This window comes from Tachypleus tridentatus, chromosome 11, assembly GCF_004210375.1.
Source record: "Tachypleus tridentatus isolate NWPU-2018 chromosome 11, ASM421037v1, whole genome shotgun sequence".
In the NCBI taxonomy this organism is placed as follows: Eukaryota; Metazoa; Arthropoda; class Merostomata; order Xiphosura; family Limulidae; genus Tachypleus; species Tachypleus tridentatus.
In genome coordinates, this window is record NC_134835.1 from 16,845,902 (window position 1) to 16,863,275 (window position 17,374).

At 35.9% G+C, this 17,374-nt stretch overlaps 2 protein-coding genes across 3 annotated transcripts in view; one reads left to right on the forward strand and one right to left on the reverse strand.

The window, feature by feature from the left end:
- LOC143231707 (exosome complex exonuclease RRP42-like) overlaps positions 1–11,957 on the forward strand; it is a 55,258-nt gene extending 43,301 nt beyond the window's left edge. The window contains exons 8-9 of one of the 2 annotated variants that reach the window (XM_076466310.1): positions 9,856–9,970; positions 11,249–11,957. In XM_076466310.1, coding sequence (XP_076322425.1) covers positions 9,856–9,954 — 99 coding nt within the window. In that variant the 3' untranslated portion in view covers positions 9,955–9,970; positions 11,249–11,957. The remainder of the gene's footprint in view (positions 1–9,855; positions 9,971–11,248) is intronic. The other variant, XM_076466311.1, reaches the window with a different exon arrangement.
- LOC143231297 (carbonic anhydrase 13-like) overlaps positions 10,718–17,374 on the reverse strand; it is a 65,213-nt gene continuing 58,556 nt past the window's right edge. The window contains exons 5-8 of the mRNA XM_076465847.1: positions 13,260–13,382; positions 12,806–12,884; positions 12,547–12,590; positions 10,718–11,755 (exon numbers count right to left, since the gene is read on the reverse strand). Of these exons, the coding sequence (XP_076321962.1) occupies positions 11,621–11,755; positions 12,547–12,590; positions 12,806–12,884; positions 13,260–13,382 (381 nt within the window). The 3' untranslated portion in view covers positions 10,718–11,620. The remainder of the gene's footprint in view (positions 11,756–12,546; positions 12,591–12,805; positions 12,885–13,259; positions 13,383–17,374) is intronic.

The following is a 17,374-nucleotide window of genomic DNA, read 5'->3' on the forward strand; positions in this document are numbered from 1 at the left end:
ACAATAGAGGAAACATTTCTGAAACTTGCTGATACAGTCACCTTTTGGCAATTTTCTTTCTTTCAGAATTACAGATTTTGTGATGGAAGAGTGCATGGAGGAGTGGTACTGCTTGTTAACTAGGGCATAATTACCTTGTTTGTGCCACTCATACACCCTTGGAAGCCATAGCCATCTGTATTTCCTTGGATAATACTATCACTGTTTGTCCTCTCTATCTGTCTCCTGGAGAGACTTATGATTGATCAAACCTTGTTACTGTTCTTGAACAGTTGCTGTCTCCTTTTTTTAATCATTGTAGACTTTAATGGGATGATGTTGATAATGATGGGAGGGGTCATTCTGTAGAGCATGTGCACTTGGATCACAATCTTTCCCTCTTCAATACTGGTTGTTATACTTATTTTTCATCCATCTAGTCAGTCTTTTACTGCCATTAATCTACCTGTTCCCCTCTACTTCTTGACAGTGACTCACAGGGCAGTGGTCATTTTCCTGTTCTTTTAAGAGAGATTGGCTGTTTTTGATGTGACACAACCTGAATTACATGGTGGAAGTTGGACTGGCTCTCTTTCATCTCTTTTGATCTTGCTGTCATTAATCTACCATCTATTAATGACTGCGTGGAAGCAGTAACTGATTGCATTGTTCAAGTAGCTATTCATTCTATACCTAGGACCTGGACACATTTCCCATGGTATCCTTGTCCATGGTGGTCTTCAGCTTGCCAGAAGGCACAGAAGGTTTAGAAATGGGCCTGGGAAAGCTTTCGAAGGTATTCCACTTTTTTGAACAGTTTGCTTTCCAGCAGGCCCATGTCCATGCTTGGAAAATCAAATATCAAAGCCAAAAAGAATCTTGGACTAAGTTCACAACTATCATCTCTTCTACTACCAGTTTCAAAGTCATAAGGGTTAAGATTTGGAAGGTTAGTAGGAGGTATTCTTGCTCTCCAGTGGCCAGGAAGTTGCTGATTTACAGAACATTGCCAGTATTCTTGGAGAGGATTTTATCTTTTCATCACTGCTGTCTTTTCTGCTTTCTTGGCCATCAAGCCTCAGGCAGAGCATTCGCCTCTTTCATTTCATCTTTATGACAATAACAGTCCCTTTACACTGGTGAAACCCAAGCTCATTCTTCAGTCCCTTTACACTGGTGAAACCCAAGCTCATTCTTCAGTCCCTTTACACTGGTGAAATCCAAGCTCATTCTTCAGTCCCTTTACACTGGTGAAACCCAAGCTCATTCTTCAGTCCCTTTACACTGGTGAAACCCAAGCTCATTCTTCAGTCCCTTTACACTGGTGAAACCCAAGCTCATTCTTCAGCCCCTTTACACTGGTGAAACCCAAGCTCATTCTTCAGTCCCTTTACACTGGTGAAACCCAAGCTCATTCTTCAGTCCCTTTACACTGGTGAAACCCAAGCTCATTCTTCAGTCCCTTTACACTGGTGAAACCAAGCTCATTCTTCAGCCCCTTTACACTGGTGAAACCCAAGCTCATTCTTCAGTCCCTTTACACTGGGTGAAACCCAAGCTCATTCTTCAGCCCCTTTACACTGGGTGAAACCCAAGCTCATTCTTCAGTCCCTTTACACTGGGTGAAACCCAAGCTCATTCTTCAGTCCCTTTACACTGGTGAAACCAAGCTCATTCTTCAGCCCCTTTACACTGGTGAAACCCAAGCTCATTCTTCAGCCCCTTTACACTGGTGAAACCCAAGCTCATTCTTCAGTCCCTTTACACTGGGTGAAACCCAAGCTCATTCTTCAGTCCCTTTACACTGGTGAAACCCAAGCTCATTCTTCAGTCCCTTTACACTGGTGAAACCCAAGCTCATTCTTCAGCCCCTTTACACTGGTGAAACCCAAGCTCATTCTTCAGTCCCTTTACACTGGTGAAACCCAAGCTCATTCTTCAGTCCCTTTACACTGGTGAAACCCAAGCTCATTCTTCAGTCCCTTTACACTGGTGAAACCCAAGCTCATTCTTCAGTCCCTTTACACTGGTGAAACCCAAGCTCATTCTTCAGTCCCTTTACACTGGTGAAAGCCAAGCACTGGTGACCCAAGCTCATTCTTCAGTCCCTTTACACTGGTGAAACCCAAGCTCATTCTTCAGTCCCTTTACACTGGTGAAACCCAAGCTCATTCTTCAGTCCCTTTACACTGGTGAAACCCAAGCTCATTCTTCAGTCCCTTTACACTGGTGAAACCCAAGCTCATTCTTCAGTCCCTTTACACTGGTGAAACCCAAGCTCATTCTTCAGTCCCTTTACACTGGTGAAACCAAGCTCATTCTTCAGTCCCTTTACACTGGTGAAACCCAAGCTCATTCTTCAGTCCCTTTACACTGGTGAAACCCAAGCTCATTCTTCAGTCCCTTTACACTGGTGAAACCCAAGCTCATTCTTCAGTCCCTTTACACTGGTGAAACCCAAGCTCATTCTTCAGTCCCTTTACACTGGTGAAACCCAAGCTCATTCTTCAGTCCCTTTACACTGGTGAAACCCAAGCTCATTCTTCAGCCCCTTTACACTGGTGAAACCCAAGCTCATTCTTCAGCCCCTTTACACTGGTGAAACCCAAGCTCATTCTTCAGTCCCTTTACACTGGTGAAACCCAAGCTCATTCTTCAGCCCTTTACACTGGTGAAACCCAAGCTCATTCTTCAGTCCCTTTACACTGGTGAAACCCAAGCTCATTCTTCAGCCCCTTTACACTGGTGAAACCCAAGCTCATTCTTCAGTCCCTTTACACTGGTGAAACCCAAGCTCATTCTTCAGCCCCTTTACACTGGTGAAACCCAAGCTCATTCTTCAGCCCCTTTACACTGGTGAAACCAAGCTCATTCTTCAGTCCCTTTACACTGGTGAAACCCAAGCTCATTCTTCAGTCCCTTTACACTGGTGAAACCCAAGCTCATTCTTCAGCCCCTTTACACTGGTGAAACCCAAGCTCATTCTTCAGTCCCTTTACACTGGTGAAACCCAAGCTCATTCTTCAGCCCCTTTACACTGGTGAAACCCAAGCTCATTCTTCAGTCCCTTTACACTGGTGAAACCCAAGCTCATTCTTCAGCCCCTTTACACTGGTGAAACCCAAGCTCATTCTTCAGTCCCTTTACACTGGTGAAACCCAAGCTCATTCTTCAGCCCTTTACACTGGTGAAACCCAAGCTCATTCTTCATTCTTCCCTTTACACTGGTGAAACCCAAGCTCATTCTTCAGCCCCTTTACACTGGTGAAACCCAAGCTCATTCTTCAGTCCCTTTACACTGGTGAAACCCAAGCTCATTCTTCAGTCCCTTTACACTGGTGAAACCCAAGCTCATTCTTCAGTCCCTTTACACTGGTGAAACCCAAGCTCATTCTTCAGCCCCTTTACACTGGTGAAACCCAAGCTCATTCTTCATTGGTCTTACAGTATACTTGTTAGACCCAGTGTTGTTCACTGTAGGATGCTGCTCCATCCCTCTTCTGTTTTTAAACATATCTGGCAAGTAAATGTTTTTCCCAATGCTTGATGCCAGACTGCTGTTCTTCCTTTCTCCTAAGCCTTGGAAGGATCTCAAGATTCTGATTATTTTCCAGTTACTTTGACTAGCACTCTCTGCAAAATCTTAGAGAGGATGATTAATGCTCATTTTATTTGGTTCCTCAAAACAAACAATCTTCTCTTGCCAACCCATTGTAAGTTCCCTTAGAGCTCCACTATGAACCATCTGATTTGACTGAAGACCTTAAAAAGACTTACAATACAATATGGAGGTATGGCATTTTGTGACCATTTACCCATTTTTATTCAGAACTTCTTATTGAACAGGTGATTCTGAGTCTGTGTTGGTTTAACTTTTTCCTATTCTTTTACACAGTAGTCCATCGTAGCTTTGTCATGATGTCTAACTTTTCAGTGTCAAGTTTAATGCTATTGCTATATAACTTCCTGTTACAAATGGGCTCTATGTCAAGGACTTCTATGTCTTGAGGTTTATTGAGCAGCAGTTTCAGACTTCACTCAGTTGTTTGTTGAAGTGGACCATGTCATTAGGTTTAACCTTTTCTTTTTCCAAAACCATTTACATGCATTTTTGCCACCAAAGATGTCTAAACCCCAGTTCCAAGCTCCATTTTTGTGATGTTGTTCTTCAAGTGGTCCCTGAGGCAACGTTCTTGGACTTATTTTTTATTGTAAGCTTATTTTCATTTCTCAAGTGAAGTAGCTACATATCAAGTGTACTATGGTACTGGACATCCTTTGTGTCTTCTATTTTGGGAAGAAGATCAATGTTCTTTACTCAAGATTCATGGCACCATCATTCAGTCCAAACTGAACTATGGGTCTGTTAGGACTTCATTCACTGTCTAGGACTTCATTTCTGCATGGGGGTTTTCTCCAGTTCTCCAATTCAGAGTTTGTACACTGAGTTCCATGAGCCTCCTCTTTCCTCCACCACCTGCAACTTCCTCTCCAGCATGCTATCAAGCCTCAATCCTTATCACAGCATCCCATCTGGGAATTTGTCCTTCTTCCTCACTGGGCCATGCTCCTTCAGAATAGATGGTATGCAATTCTTTCTTTTGAACATCAGATCCAGGCACAAATGGGTGAACTGGGTCTCATATTGAGTGACTTTGCTGTCCCCAGTGAACAGCCCATTCCATAGTGGTTTATTAACATCCATAGATGTGATCTTTCTTTGAGTCATCTGAAGAAGATAGATACTCTCAATTGGAAGTATCATATCTCTTTACTGAACATCTTTCTACCCATCCTTCTCTTCCCATGTACATGAAGGGTTCAAAATCAGATGACTCTGTAGGCTCTGCCGTGGTTTGGTGTGGCTCAGAAGATCTCCACTGTGGTTTCTGTGCTCTTTGCTGAGTTGCATACCATTTCTCTTTCCCTGGATCATGTGAAAGCTATGTACTATTTAGACTGACTCTCTTAGCTCTCTACTGGCCTTGGAATCACTTCACATTAGTTGTCATCCTGTTCTCCTTGATATTCAATAATAGCAGGCCCATTTTTCTCTGTCTTTCATTAACATCCAGTTTTTCTGGATACTGTTGTGTTGTGCCTTCCTGTATTGAAGGCTCGGTCTTGCAGCACTTGACTTAGAATGAGAAAAGTCATAATAAGCTTTTCCAGCTCAAACCTGTCGTTGTACCTTGGCCATTGTGTAAGGATCAGGAGGAGGAACTTGTCCTGGTTAGGGTATGCATTGATTTTCAACCCATTGTTTTCTTTTATCACAGTAATCTACATTTTACTGTCATGCTATCATTACAACTTTGAACAATTGCATCATTTTAGTTAAGAGGTGTTTTGTTTATATGTGTTTAGTCCTGACATTGGATAGTATCAATGGTGATGGTGACACTGTCTAAGTTTTAATTATTTATGAACCTTTTTATTCTATTTAAATCTGAATTTTTGGGATTATTTAGTTTAACTTGATTTATTTTTACATTTTATGACAATAAAATCTTTTACGTTCTTATTGTTGTTTGGCACAGATAGGCTAGTTCCTCTGTTCCAATAAATAACAAATAATAAACAACAAGAAACAAATAATAAATAACAAATAAGTAACAAATAACCAGCCAACCAGCCACGAAAGACTTCAAAAATGTTAGCAATGCTTAGAGGGAAAATTAAGGTCAATAGTTTTAGTAAGTACGCACTCTAGCTTCAGGTGCTGGTAGATAAGTACTACTCTAGCTTTAGGTGCTGGTAGATAAATATGTACTCTAGCTTTAGGTGCTGGTAGATAAATATGTACTCTAGCTTTAGGTGCTGGTAGATAAGTACGTACTCTAGCTTCAGGTGCTAGTAGGTAAGTACTACTCTAGCTTCAGGTGCTAGTAGGTAAGTACTACTCTAGCTTTAGGTGCTGGTAGATAAGTACGTACTCTAGCTTTAGGTGCTGGTAGGTAAGTACGTACTCTAGCTTTAGGTGCTGGTAGGTAAGTACGTACTCTAGCTTTAGGTGCTGGTGGAAGAAGTACGCACTCTAGCTTTGGGTGCTGGTGGGTAAGCATGTACTCTACAGGTGCTGGTTAAGCTTCTAGCTTTAGGTGCTGGTAGGTAAGACATACTCTAGCTTTAGGTGCTGGTGGGTAGGAGCACTTGCTCTAGCTTTGGGTGCTGGTGGGTAAGCGTGCACCTAGCTTTGGGTGCTTTGAAGCTCAGCTTTGGGTGCTAGAGATACTCCCAGCTTTGGGTGCTGGTGGGTAAGCACTCTAGCTTTGGGTGCTGGTAGATAAGTCACGCACTCTAGCTTTAGGTGCTGGTAGATAAGCACTACTCTAGCTTTAGGTGCTGGTACTCTAGCTTTGGGTGCTGGTGGGTAAGTGCGTACTCTAGCTTTAGGTGCTGGTAGGTAAGCAGCTTTGGGTGCTGGTGGGTAGTCACGCACTCTAGCTTTAGGTGCTGGTAGGTAAGTACGTACTCTAGCTTTAGGTGCTGGTAGGTAAGTACGTACTCTAGCTTTAGGTGCTGGTAGATAAGTACGTACTCTAGCTTTAGGTGCTGGTAGATAAGTACGTACTCTAGCTTTAGGTGCTGGTAGATAAGCACGCCTAGCCTTTAGGTGCTGGCCAGCACTCTAGCTTTAGGTGCTGGTAGATAAGTACATGCACACTCTAGCTTTAGGTGCACCTAGCTTTAGGTGCTGGTAGATAACTCAGCTTTAGGTGCTGGTGGGTAACACGTGCTCTAGCTTTAGGTGCTGGCAGGTGGCAGTGGGTAAGCACGCACTCTAGCTTTAGGTGCTGGTAGGTAAGCACCACTCTAGCTTTGGGTGCTGGTGGGAAGCACCACTCTAGCTTTAGGTGCTGGTGAGATAAGCACGCGACTCTAGCTTTAGGTGCTGGTAGGTAAGTACGCACTCTAGCTTTAGGTGCTGGTAGATAAGTACGTACTCTAGCTTTAGGTGCTGGTAGATAAATATGTACTCTAGCTTTAGGTGCTGGTAGATAAGTACGTACTCTAGCTTTAGGTGCTGGTAGATAAGTACGTACTCTAGCTTTAGGTGCTGGTAGATAAGTACGTACTCTAGCTTCAGGTGCTGGTAGGTAAGTACGTACTCTAGCTTTAGGTGCTGGTAGGTAAGTACGTACTCGAAATACATTGTTATTATTAGAAAATGTTAATTTTAATAACAGTGCAAAGCATTCTTGAGTTTTATATGGTCTCAAATAAATTTAAACTGAATTACAATTCAACATTTGTCAGTGTAGGCTAATAAATCTATTTTTAAAATGTTATAAACAATAAATAAATTCTTATGAAAAAATTACCAATGTTAGATAATTCTAGTTTGTGATTATGGACTGTTTTATCACATGAGTGAACTCTTTAATTTCATGAAAAACTGTACAAGTGATAAAAATGGAGGTATTGTAAATATAATCAAAACAGCTAAAACAAGAGGTTGACATCAGTGTTAACAAAATGTTGAACCTTATCTCATTTTAGGTAATTTCGTTTTACTATGATGTAAAGTCACTTTAGGTAAATGGTTTATTTTTCATCATGGTCAAAGTTATTAGCTTGTGGTCAACTGCAATGATTATTTTGATTACTTTGTGCACTTAAGTACTTGAAAATGTAAGTCACACCATGTGGTGAAAGGAGATTTATTTAATGTAATGTATGCACTCTGCATTGGCAGTTTTCACCTTTGTTTCTATGTCTTATTATTCAAAGCACATTTTGGTATGTTTGGTTACTTTGATCTCTGAAAGTTTCAAAAGATGTTGAAACAAAATCAAAACTAAAGTGGGCAGAATACCGAACACACACATTTACTGCCCTAAATATAACAGGTCATTGACTATATGACATCATGGCTGTTTGAACTTGTGTTTACATTTAACCTGCACCATCAGAACTATATTTCATTGTACTTTTGCTGAACAAAACTGCACCAATGTATTTTGATATTAAAATTATTTTGGATAATTCAAGAATGATATAAGTTCTTAGGATATTCCATTGCATTTATATCATCACTATATTTTTAATATCAGCTACTCTGTGATAGGTATATATGTGTATTAAGGTGGTTTCTGTTTTTGAAGTTTTGATTTACAACATTCTTACCCAAGGGCTTTTGTTCCAATATATGCATAAGCAAATTACACTACATTTATTCATTTTTAATGATATATAGTGGTTGCTTAAGATAGTCGAAATTTTGCCTTGTAGCTCACATTATGTCTGCTTATTTTTAATAGTCTGGAAGGTTCTAACACATTTTGGAATATTCAAGAATATTACATATGTAAATAGTGCATGTTTTCACTTTTTGCTTGTGGGATTGTATGACATGACAGTAGTTTTTATAATTTCTATAAAACAACTTCAGGTCATCCAGTTTATGTCATTATTGATAGCTTCTTGAACTAGCTGTAACTTTTCAAGAATATTACATATGTAAATAGTGCATGTTTTCACTTTTTCCTTGTAGAATTGTATGACATGACAGTAGTTTTTATAATTTCTATAAAACAACTTCAGGTCATCCAGTCTATGTGAGTATTGAGATCTTCTTGAACTAGCTGTAACTATTTTCAGATGCATCTCTTTTTGTGACATGCAATTTATAGCACCTGGAATACTGTAGTAAGTATGACGTGTGGTCAAAGTATTATAATCCTTCAAGATGTGGATGTTTATGAGACAAACTCACTGAATGACATCTTAAGATGTGGTTTACTGGTCCTAGTGATGCTTCTTCTCCACATGGTAGTCTTAACTTCCTACAATTTCTTGTTAAGTATAAGAAGGTAATTTGGTCTTTTAAAATTTATCTGTAAAACGTTTGCTGAACACCTATGGTATCTTAATGAGGAACATGTTGAGTGGACATTCTGCTGTAACCACAAAAACAGAACAAACAATGGTAAAGGTACTGAATGAGCAGGAAGGCATGGATAAACCGTTAAAACACCACCAACTGAATATCAAGAAGTTGAGGAAATGTCAATTTGAGATTTTGTTATGGGTATCTTTAAATTTCATGTGGATTTCTAGATTATTATCTTGAGTCATGGAAACTCAGACAGTTTAAATGTAGTAAATAACAATGCTTAAAGGTGTGTAGCCCCTATTGGTGACTACAGTGCCATCACAACAAAGAAAGAAGAACAGAAATAATCCCCCTTCAGGATATGCAGGACCATCAAAGATACTTTCCTAACATCAAAAAGGAAACAATAACAGTGCAGAAATGACTAACCACAATTGCATCATGCAATAAAGTAATAAAAATAATATACTTTAAATAAATAATTTGTAACACATAAATATATTTTATATCATGTTGTACACACAGTACCAGACCACTAGTCTAGATTCAATCTTACTGAACAATATTTATCTATGGTCCAGAATGGACAGTGCTTGACATTTAATGGATTTTGTTTTTATTGTTATATTACTTCTTGAGGACGAGAATCCCACTTGAAGTAAAAATATATATCAGAACAGCTGATATTGGTATTAACATTTTTATTGATAAGGAGAGAACAACATATCAATCTTCCTAGGTTATATTAACTTGAATACGATCTCGAAACAATGTTCTCTGCTTATCAATAAAAGTGTTAATACCCATACCAGCTGTTCTGAGATGCATTATTATATTATTTATTTTGTGTACATGGAAATAAAGTTAGGAGTGGTGGTGAGAGATTTAGATATTTTATCTACAAATAAGGAACAGCCTATTGTATATGTAGATAGCTATTTAATAACACTATATAGACCTATCATATAATACATTTTTTTGTATATCTGAAATCCCTTATATAACTTTTAAATATAACAAAACGCTTTATTATCCAGACAGCACAAGAAATAGGTGTCAACCTAAATCAACAACTTATAGAGAAACTCAAAGTGGAGTCTTCAGTAAAGAAAGATAGGAGGGGTTTTTTAACATGAAAACATGAAGCAGTTTGTAAGTTTTTACATTAAAATTTTTCTTTTCACTGTATTTGTAATGTTCCATTATGTGTAATATTATCTTGATATCCTGGCTTTTGTGTTATGACTGGAAGTTTAAAATACACAGGATGTTTACAAATACCAGCTGGTATACATTTGTAATCTAGCTTGTAAATTTATAATGTAGAAAACAAAGTAAGCTCTCCAGTGTTTTTGTGTTCCTTCAAGTCATTTTTCCAAAAGCATTAAAATTACACCAGTAAATGAAATATCCTCTGCATTAAAAATAATGAAAACTATCTGTTAATAGGAAAATATTCTACAGGTTGTTCGGAAAGTCACTGTGCACTTATATTTATTAACAGACATGTTTCAATACAGAATACAGGAGGTAACAGACATGTTTTGACAATAGAATATAAACAATGTAGAAATTATGACCCTGTTGAAAGTGACACAGGGCTGGATCTTTCTTATTTTGTTTCTAAACACTGCTATCAGTTGCTGGCTTGAAATAGACTGCATAAAATATGACTACAAAACTGCACAGTGACTTTCCGAACACCCTGTATAATGCAAGAGGTAAGAAGTTATTTAAAGGACATTTTATTACAAAAACATTAGATTTCAAATTGTTATTTAATGAAACTGGCATGTGCCTGTGTGTATAAAGATGAACTTGTTCTCTCACTGGCAGTTAGCATTATAACATTACTAGTAAAACAAAATGTCAGTTAAGAACTGATTCTCACACCTTCAAAACTGTTTCACTTTTATTTTTTCCATGGGTGACTAATACAGTAATATATGTAGAGTAGATAAATACAGTTTATTATTGTAATAAGAATGCTATATTATCCTTCTATACAAAAAAGTAAAACAACTGCTATTTTAGTTCATATACAAACAGTACCCCTAACACTATACAAGTAAACACTTGCACATTTAACAATTATAAAAATGCTCTAATGTTTTTTTTCGTTTATTTTACATAACTATCAACACTTTATATGTAAAAACGGCTGGTATGGATAGAGAAGGCGCTATGTGGAGGAGCGAACAATGTTTCAACCTTCTTCTGTCATCATCAGGTTCACAAAGAAAGAGGTAACTGACCACATGTTTAAAGGTGGTTGTGTAACGTAGTGTAGGAATGTAGAGGGCGTGCTTAGATGTTTGATTATATTTATTAATATAGGTATAAAGGTATTCCTTTGTATTGATTTATTTGGGCTTGATTTGTTGTATAAGTAAGGTTTTGTTAATTTTGTGTTTTTATATGTTTATTTAGTATTTGGTCAGTTACCTCTTTCTTTGGGAACCTGGTGATGACCGAAGAAGGTTGAAACATTGTTTGCTCCTCTACCCACACCAGCCATTTTCACATATATAATCTTCTCTACAAGTGGGTTTTCTCATCATCATGGATTATAACTATCAACACTAAACATTTTATATCATTAATAACCTGGATTAAGCAAAAGTTTTTTTAAATTATAGTTTCAAGAAACAATGAATGACATTTTTATGTCTGCAAATCACATTTTCTGTTGTATAATAAAACTACAGTTCAACAACTACAGATAAAACTTAAACAAAAAAAAAGGTTTTTAAGCAAACTCTTCTATGAAGCAGAACTTTCTAAGATGGTAAAGATGGAACGTTATTGTGAATCTCTCAACTCCCTATCTCCCAAAGGAAGAGGTGGTCGGTAATTTTCAACAATGTAACCTCCAAGTTCTCCGCCAGGATTTTCTTGACCTCTGCAGTAGGACTGAAGTTTACGGAATGCTTCCAGCTGGATAGCATAACAATGGAAAACTACATAACCTTGTATTATAAATTATTATAAGCATAAGTAGATCTAACTGTGATTTATTACTACCATTAAAATATGTGAAATATGAATGCTGTGAACTTTCCCAACAATGCATATGGGTTACTTTCCTTCAAGATTTTTCTTGAGAAAAGAATTAAAAAACAGGACATTTCTAATTTTATCAAGACTTTGGCTTTCATTTCTCAGCTTTACTCACTCTAATGTTGTAATTTTTGGTTTGGTAACTGGAAGAAACTATCTCATAGTAGACATTAGGCAATTCTGTTTTTAAATAACTCACCAAGAACGGTAACAAACATCCTGAAATAGGGTGCATTTCCTTTGTAGCTTTAAAGAAACAGGTATTTCATGAGTTAAATCAATAATTACCTTTCCCAAAGCAGAGTATATAATTAATATCCAATGAGATCATCAGACACTAATAATAAAAGAAAGAAGTGTCATCTAACATTATTCTTGATACAATTTATTTATTCCATGACAGGGTCCCCTCAGCTAGTAAATATATATGATTATTAATTACAGTTACCTTACCTAACAGGTCCCCTCAGCTAGTAAATATATACGATTATTAATTACAGTTACCTTACCTAACAGGGTCCCCTCAGCTAGTAAATATATACGATTACAGTTATTAGTATAACATGATATATTGTAATTACAGTTACCTTAGCTAACAGGTCCCTCAGCTAGTAATTTTAAAGTTTTGCTTATAGTAACTATAAATATATATATAGCAGTTACCTTACCTGATCTTCAGATACCTGAATAGGGTTCTTCAGCACAAGGTCCCCTCAGGTAATACTCTAATTACAGTTAACCTAACAGGGTGGTGTTGTCAGTATACCCTAGATATGTCCAATAGGCTTAGTTTATATACAATTATTAATCACAGTTACCTAAGAGCTATAACATGCATTGTAAAACATAGCTAACATCCCATAATTTTTAAAGTTTTGGCATAGTAATAATATTACCATCAGATACCTGAATGTCCTTCAGCATTGCAGGTAACACTCTCATAACACGGTGGTGTTGTTAGTGACCCTAGGTATGTCCAATAGCTTTGTTTTCTACAATAAAATAACTCCCAGGATTATGGATTTAATACAACAAGGCATATAAAATATTCATGTGTCCCTAATTGCAGTAAATTATAGCAACACTAAGAGAATCCTTAAACACAAAGTAACAACATTGAGATAATCCTACTTTGATCATGTTTGTTGTTCATGTTATTATAAAAACACAGCATATCAGAAGGATTACATTCATCTTTAACCACACAAATACTGTGTATGTTTTGTATTAGTTGCAGTCTTTGTCACAAATATTTATGAAAGTAAAATGCTACACTGAAGGACAAGCAAAATGGACATTATGATGAATAGATACCCCACCAAGGTGGAATTCTACACTGTAGTGGTCAGAAAACTTATCAAGGTAAAACATAAAGTCAGGATAACTTACCAGGGATAAGTTCTGCAGGATTAAAATCTTCTGATAAAGCAACACTGGTGTCTTTGTAAATAATGTCGGACATTTTATCAGAAATTTTTTTCAGTGCAGGATGTTCATCTCCTATCTTCCAACACAAAGATAAACAAGTTTTATTCTTTGAATGCTATTATATAGGTCAGTTTTAAACATCCCAACTTTTTCAGTCAAATAATGTGAACAGTTAGGTTTCTCATGCAAATTGATGAAGTAAGCCTAAAAAACTGACACAAGTTAAAGAAGAGTACAGATGTGGTTAGAAATTCTAATAAAATAAATAGAATATCATCATAAAAGTCAAAAAGCCTTTTTTAAACCTACTGTTAGAAATAGGCTTAAACAAAGAGCAAGTGCTCAAAATATTGTCCAATTATTTTTTACTATATAGATATTAATCCACTTAAAACAATAAACACTCATTGTACAATACGATCATCTGTGAAACTCAAAGAAGTTTTTATACAAATACTGTAATTAAAAAAATTACTGCAAATAGAAAAACAGAAACTTAAAAAAATACTTTGATAGTATTTTAATACCTGTACTACTCAAACACTTACAAATATTCATGGCATAACTTAACAACTACTAACCTGTAGAAATATTCCTAACACAGCTAGTCCATCTCCATTATAAAAACTTACAAATATTCATGGCATAACTTAACAACTACTAACCTGTAGAAATATTCCTAACACAGCTAGTCCATCTCCATTATAAAAACTTACAAATATTCATGGCATAACTTAACAACTACTAACCTGTAGAAATATTCCTAACACAGCTAGTCCATCTCCATTATAAAAACTTACAAATATTCATGGCATAACTTAACAACTACTAACCTGTAGAAATATTCCTAACACAGCTGGTCCATCTCCATTATAAAAACTTACAAATATTCATGGCATAACTTAACAACTACTAACCTGTAGAAATATTCCTAACACAGCTAGTCCATCTCCATTATAAAAACTTACAAATATTCATGGCATAACAACAACTACTAACCTGTAGAAATATTCCTAACACAGCTAGTCCATCTCCATTATAAAAACTTACAAATATTCATGGCATAACTTAACAACTACTAACCTGTAGAAATATTCCTAACACAGCTAGTCCATCTCCATTATAAAAACTTACAAATATTCATGGCATAACTTAACAACTACTAACCTGTAGAAATATTCCTAACACAGCTAGTCCATCTCCATTATAAAAACTTACAAATATTCATGGCATAACTTAACAACTACTAACCTGTAGAAATATTCCTAACACAGCTAGTCCATCTCCATTATAAAACTTACAAATATTCATGGCATAACTTAACAACTACTAACCTGTAGAAATATTCCTAACACAGCTAGTCCATCTCCATTATAAAAACTTACAAATATTCATGGCATAACTTAACAACTACTAACCTGTAGAAATATTCCTAACACAGCTAGTCCATCTCCATTATAAAAACTTACAAATATTCATGGCATAACTTAACAACTACTAACCTGTAGAAATATTCCTAACACAGCTAGTCCATCTCCATTATAAAAACTTACAAATATTCATGGCATAACTTAACAACTACTAACCTGTAGAAATATTCCTAACACAGCTAGTCCATCTCCATTATAAAAACTTACAAATATTCATGGCATAACTTAACAACTACTAACCTGTAGAAATATTCCTAACACAGCTAGTCCATCTCCATTATAAAAACTTACAAATATTCATGGCATAACTTAACAACTACTAACCTGTAGAAATATTCCTAACACAGCTAGTCCATCTCCATTATAAAAACTTACAAATATTCATGGCATAACTTAACAACTACTAACCTGTAGAAATATTCCTAACACAGCTAGTCCATCTCCATTATAAAAACTTACAAATATTCATGGCATAACTTAACAACTACTAACCTGTAGAAATATTCCTAACACAGCTAGTCCATCTCCATTATAAAAACTTACAAATATTCATGGCATAACTTAACAACTACTAACCTGTAGAAATATTCCTAACACAGCTGGTCCATCTCCATTATAAAAACTTACAAATATTCATGGCATAACTTAACAACTACTAACCTGTAGAAATATTCCTAACACAGCTAGTCCATCTCCATTATAAAAACTTACAAATATTCATGGCATAACTTAACAACTACTAACCTGTAGAAATATTCCTAACACAGCTAGTCCATCTCCATTATAAAACTTACAAATATTCATGGCATAACTTAACAACTACTAACCTGTAGAAATATTCCTAACACAGCTAGTCCATCTCCATTATAAAACTTACAAATATTCATGGCATAACTTAACAACTACTAACCTGTAGAAATATTCCTAACACAGCTAGTCCATCTCCATTATAAAAACTTACAAATATTCATGGCATAACTTAACAACTACTAACCTGTAGAAATATTCCTAACACAGCTAGTCCATCTCCATTATAAAAACTTACAAATATTCATGGCATAACTTAACAACTACTAACCTGTAGAAATATTCCTAACACAGCTAGTCCATCTCCATTATAAAAACTTACAAATATTCATGGCATAACTTAACAACTACTAACCTGTAGAAATATTCCTAACACAGCTAGTCCATCTCCATTATAAAAACTTACAAATATTCATGGCATAACTTAACAACTACTAACCTGTAGAAATATTCCTAACACAGCTAGTCCATCTCCATTATAAAAACTTACAAATATTCATGGCATAACTTAACAACTACTAACCTGTAGAAATATTCCTAACACAGCTAGTCCATCTCCATTATAAAAACTTACAAATATTCATGGCATAACTTAACAACTACTAACCTGTAGAAATATTCCTAACACAGCTAGTCCATCTCCATTATAAAAACTTACAAATATTCATGGCATAACTTAACAACTACTAACCTGTAGAAATATTCCTAACACAGCTAGTCCATCTCCATTATAAAAACTTACAAATATTCATGGCATAACTTAACAACTACTAACCTGTAGAAATATTCCTAACACAGCTAGTCCATCTCCATTATAAAAACTTACAAATATTCATGGCATAACTTAACAACTACTAACCTGTAGAAATATTCCTAACACAGCTAGTCCATCTCCATTATAAAAACTTACAAATATTCATGGCATAACTTAACAACTACTAACCTGTAGAAATATTCCTAACACAGCTAGTCCATCTCCATTATAAAAACTTACAAATATTCATGGCATAACTTAACAACTACTAACCTGTAGAAATATTCCTAACACAGCTAGTCCATCTCCATTATAAAAACTTACAAATATTCATGGCATAACTTAACAACTACTAACCTGTAGAAATATTCCTAACACAGCTAGTCCATCTCCATTATAAAAAAACTTAGAAATATTCATGGCATAACTTAACAACTACTAACCTGTAGAAATATTCCTAACACAGCTAGTCCATCTCCATTATAAAAACTTACAAATATTCATGGCATAACTTAACAACTACTAACCTGTAGAAATATTCCTAACACAGCTAGTCCATCTCCATTATAAAACTTACAAATATTCATGGCATAACTTAACAACTACTAACCTGTAGAAATATTCCTAACACAGCTAGTCCATCTCCATTATAAAAACTTACAAATATTCATGGCATAACTTAACAACTACTAACCTGTAGAAATATTCCTAACACAGCTAGTCCATCTCCATTATAAAAACTTACAAATATTCATGGCATAACTTAACAACTACTAACCTGTAGAAATATTCCTAACACAGCTAGTCCATCTCCATTATAAAACTTACAAATATTCATGGCATAACTTAACAACTACTAACCTGTAGAAATATTCCTAACACAGCTAGTCCATCTCCATTATAAAAACTTACAAATATTCATGGCATAACTTAACAACTACTAACCTGTAGAAATATTCCTAACACAGCTAGTCCATCTCCATTATAAAAACTTACAAATATTCATGGCATAACTTAACAACTACTAACCTGTAGAAATATTCCTAACACAGCTAGTCCATCTCCATTATAAAAACT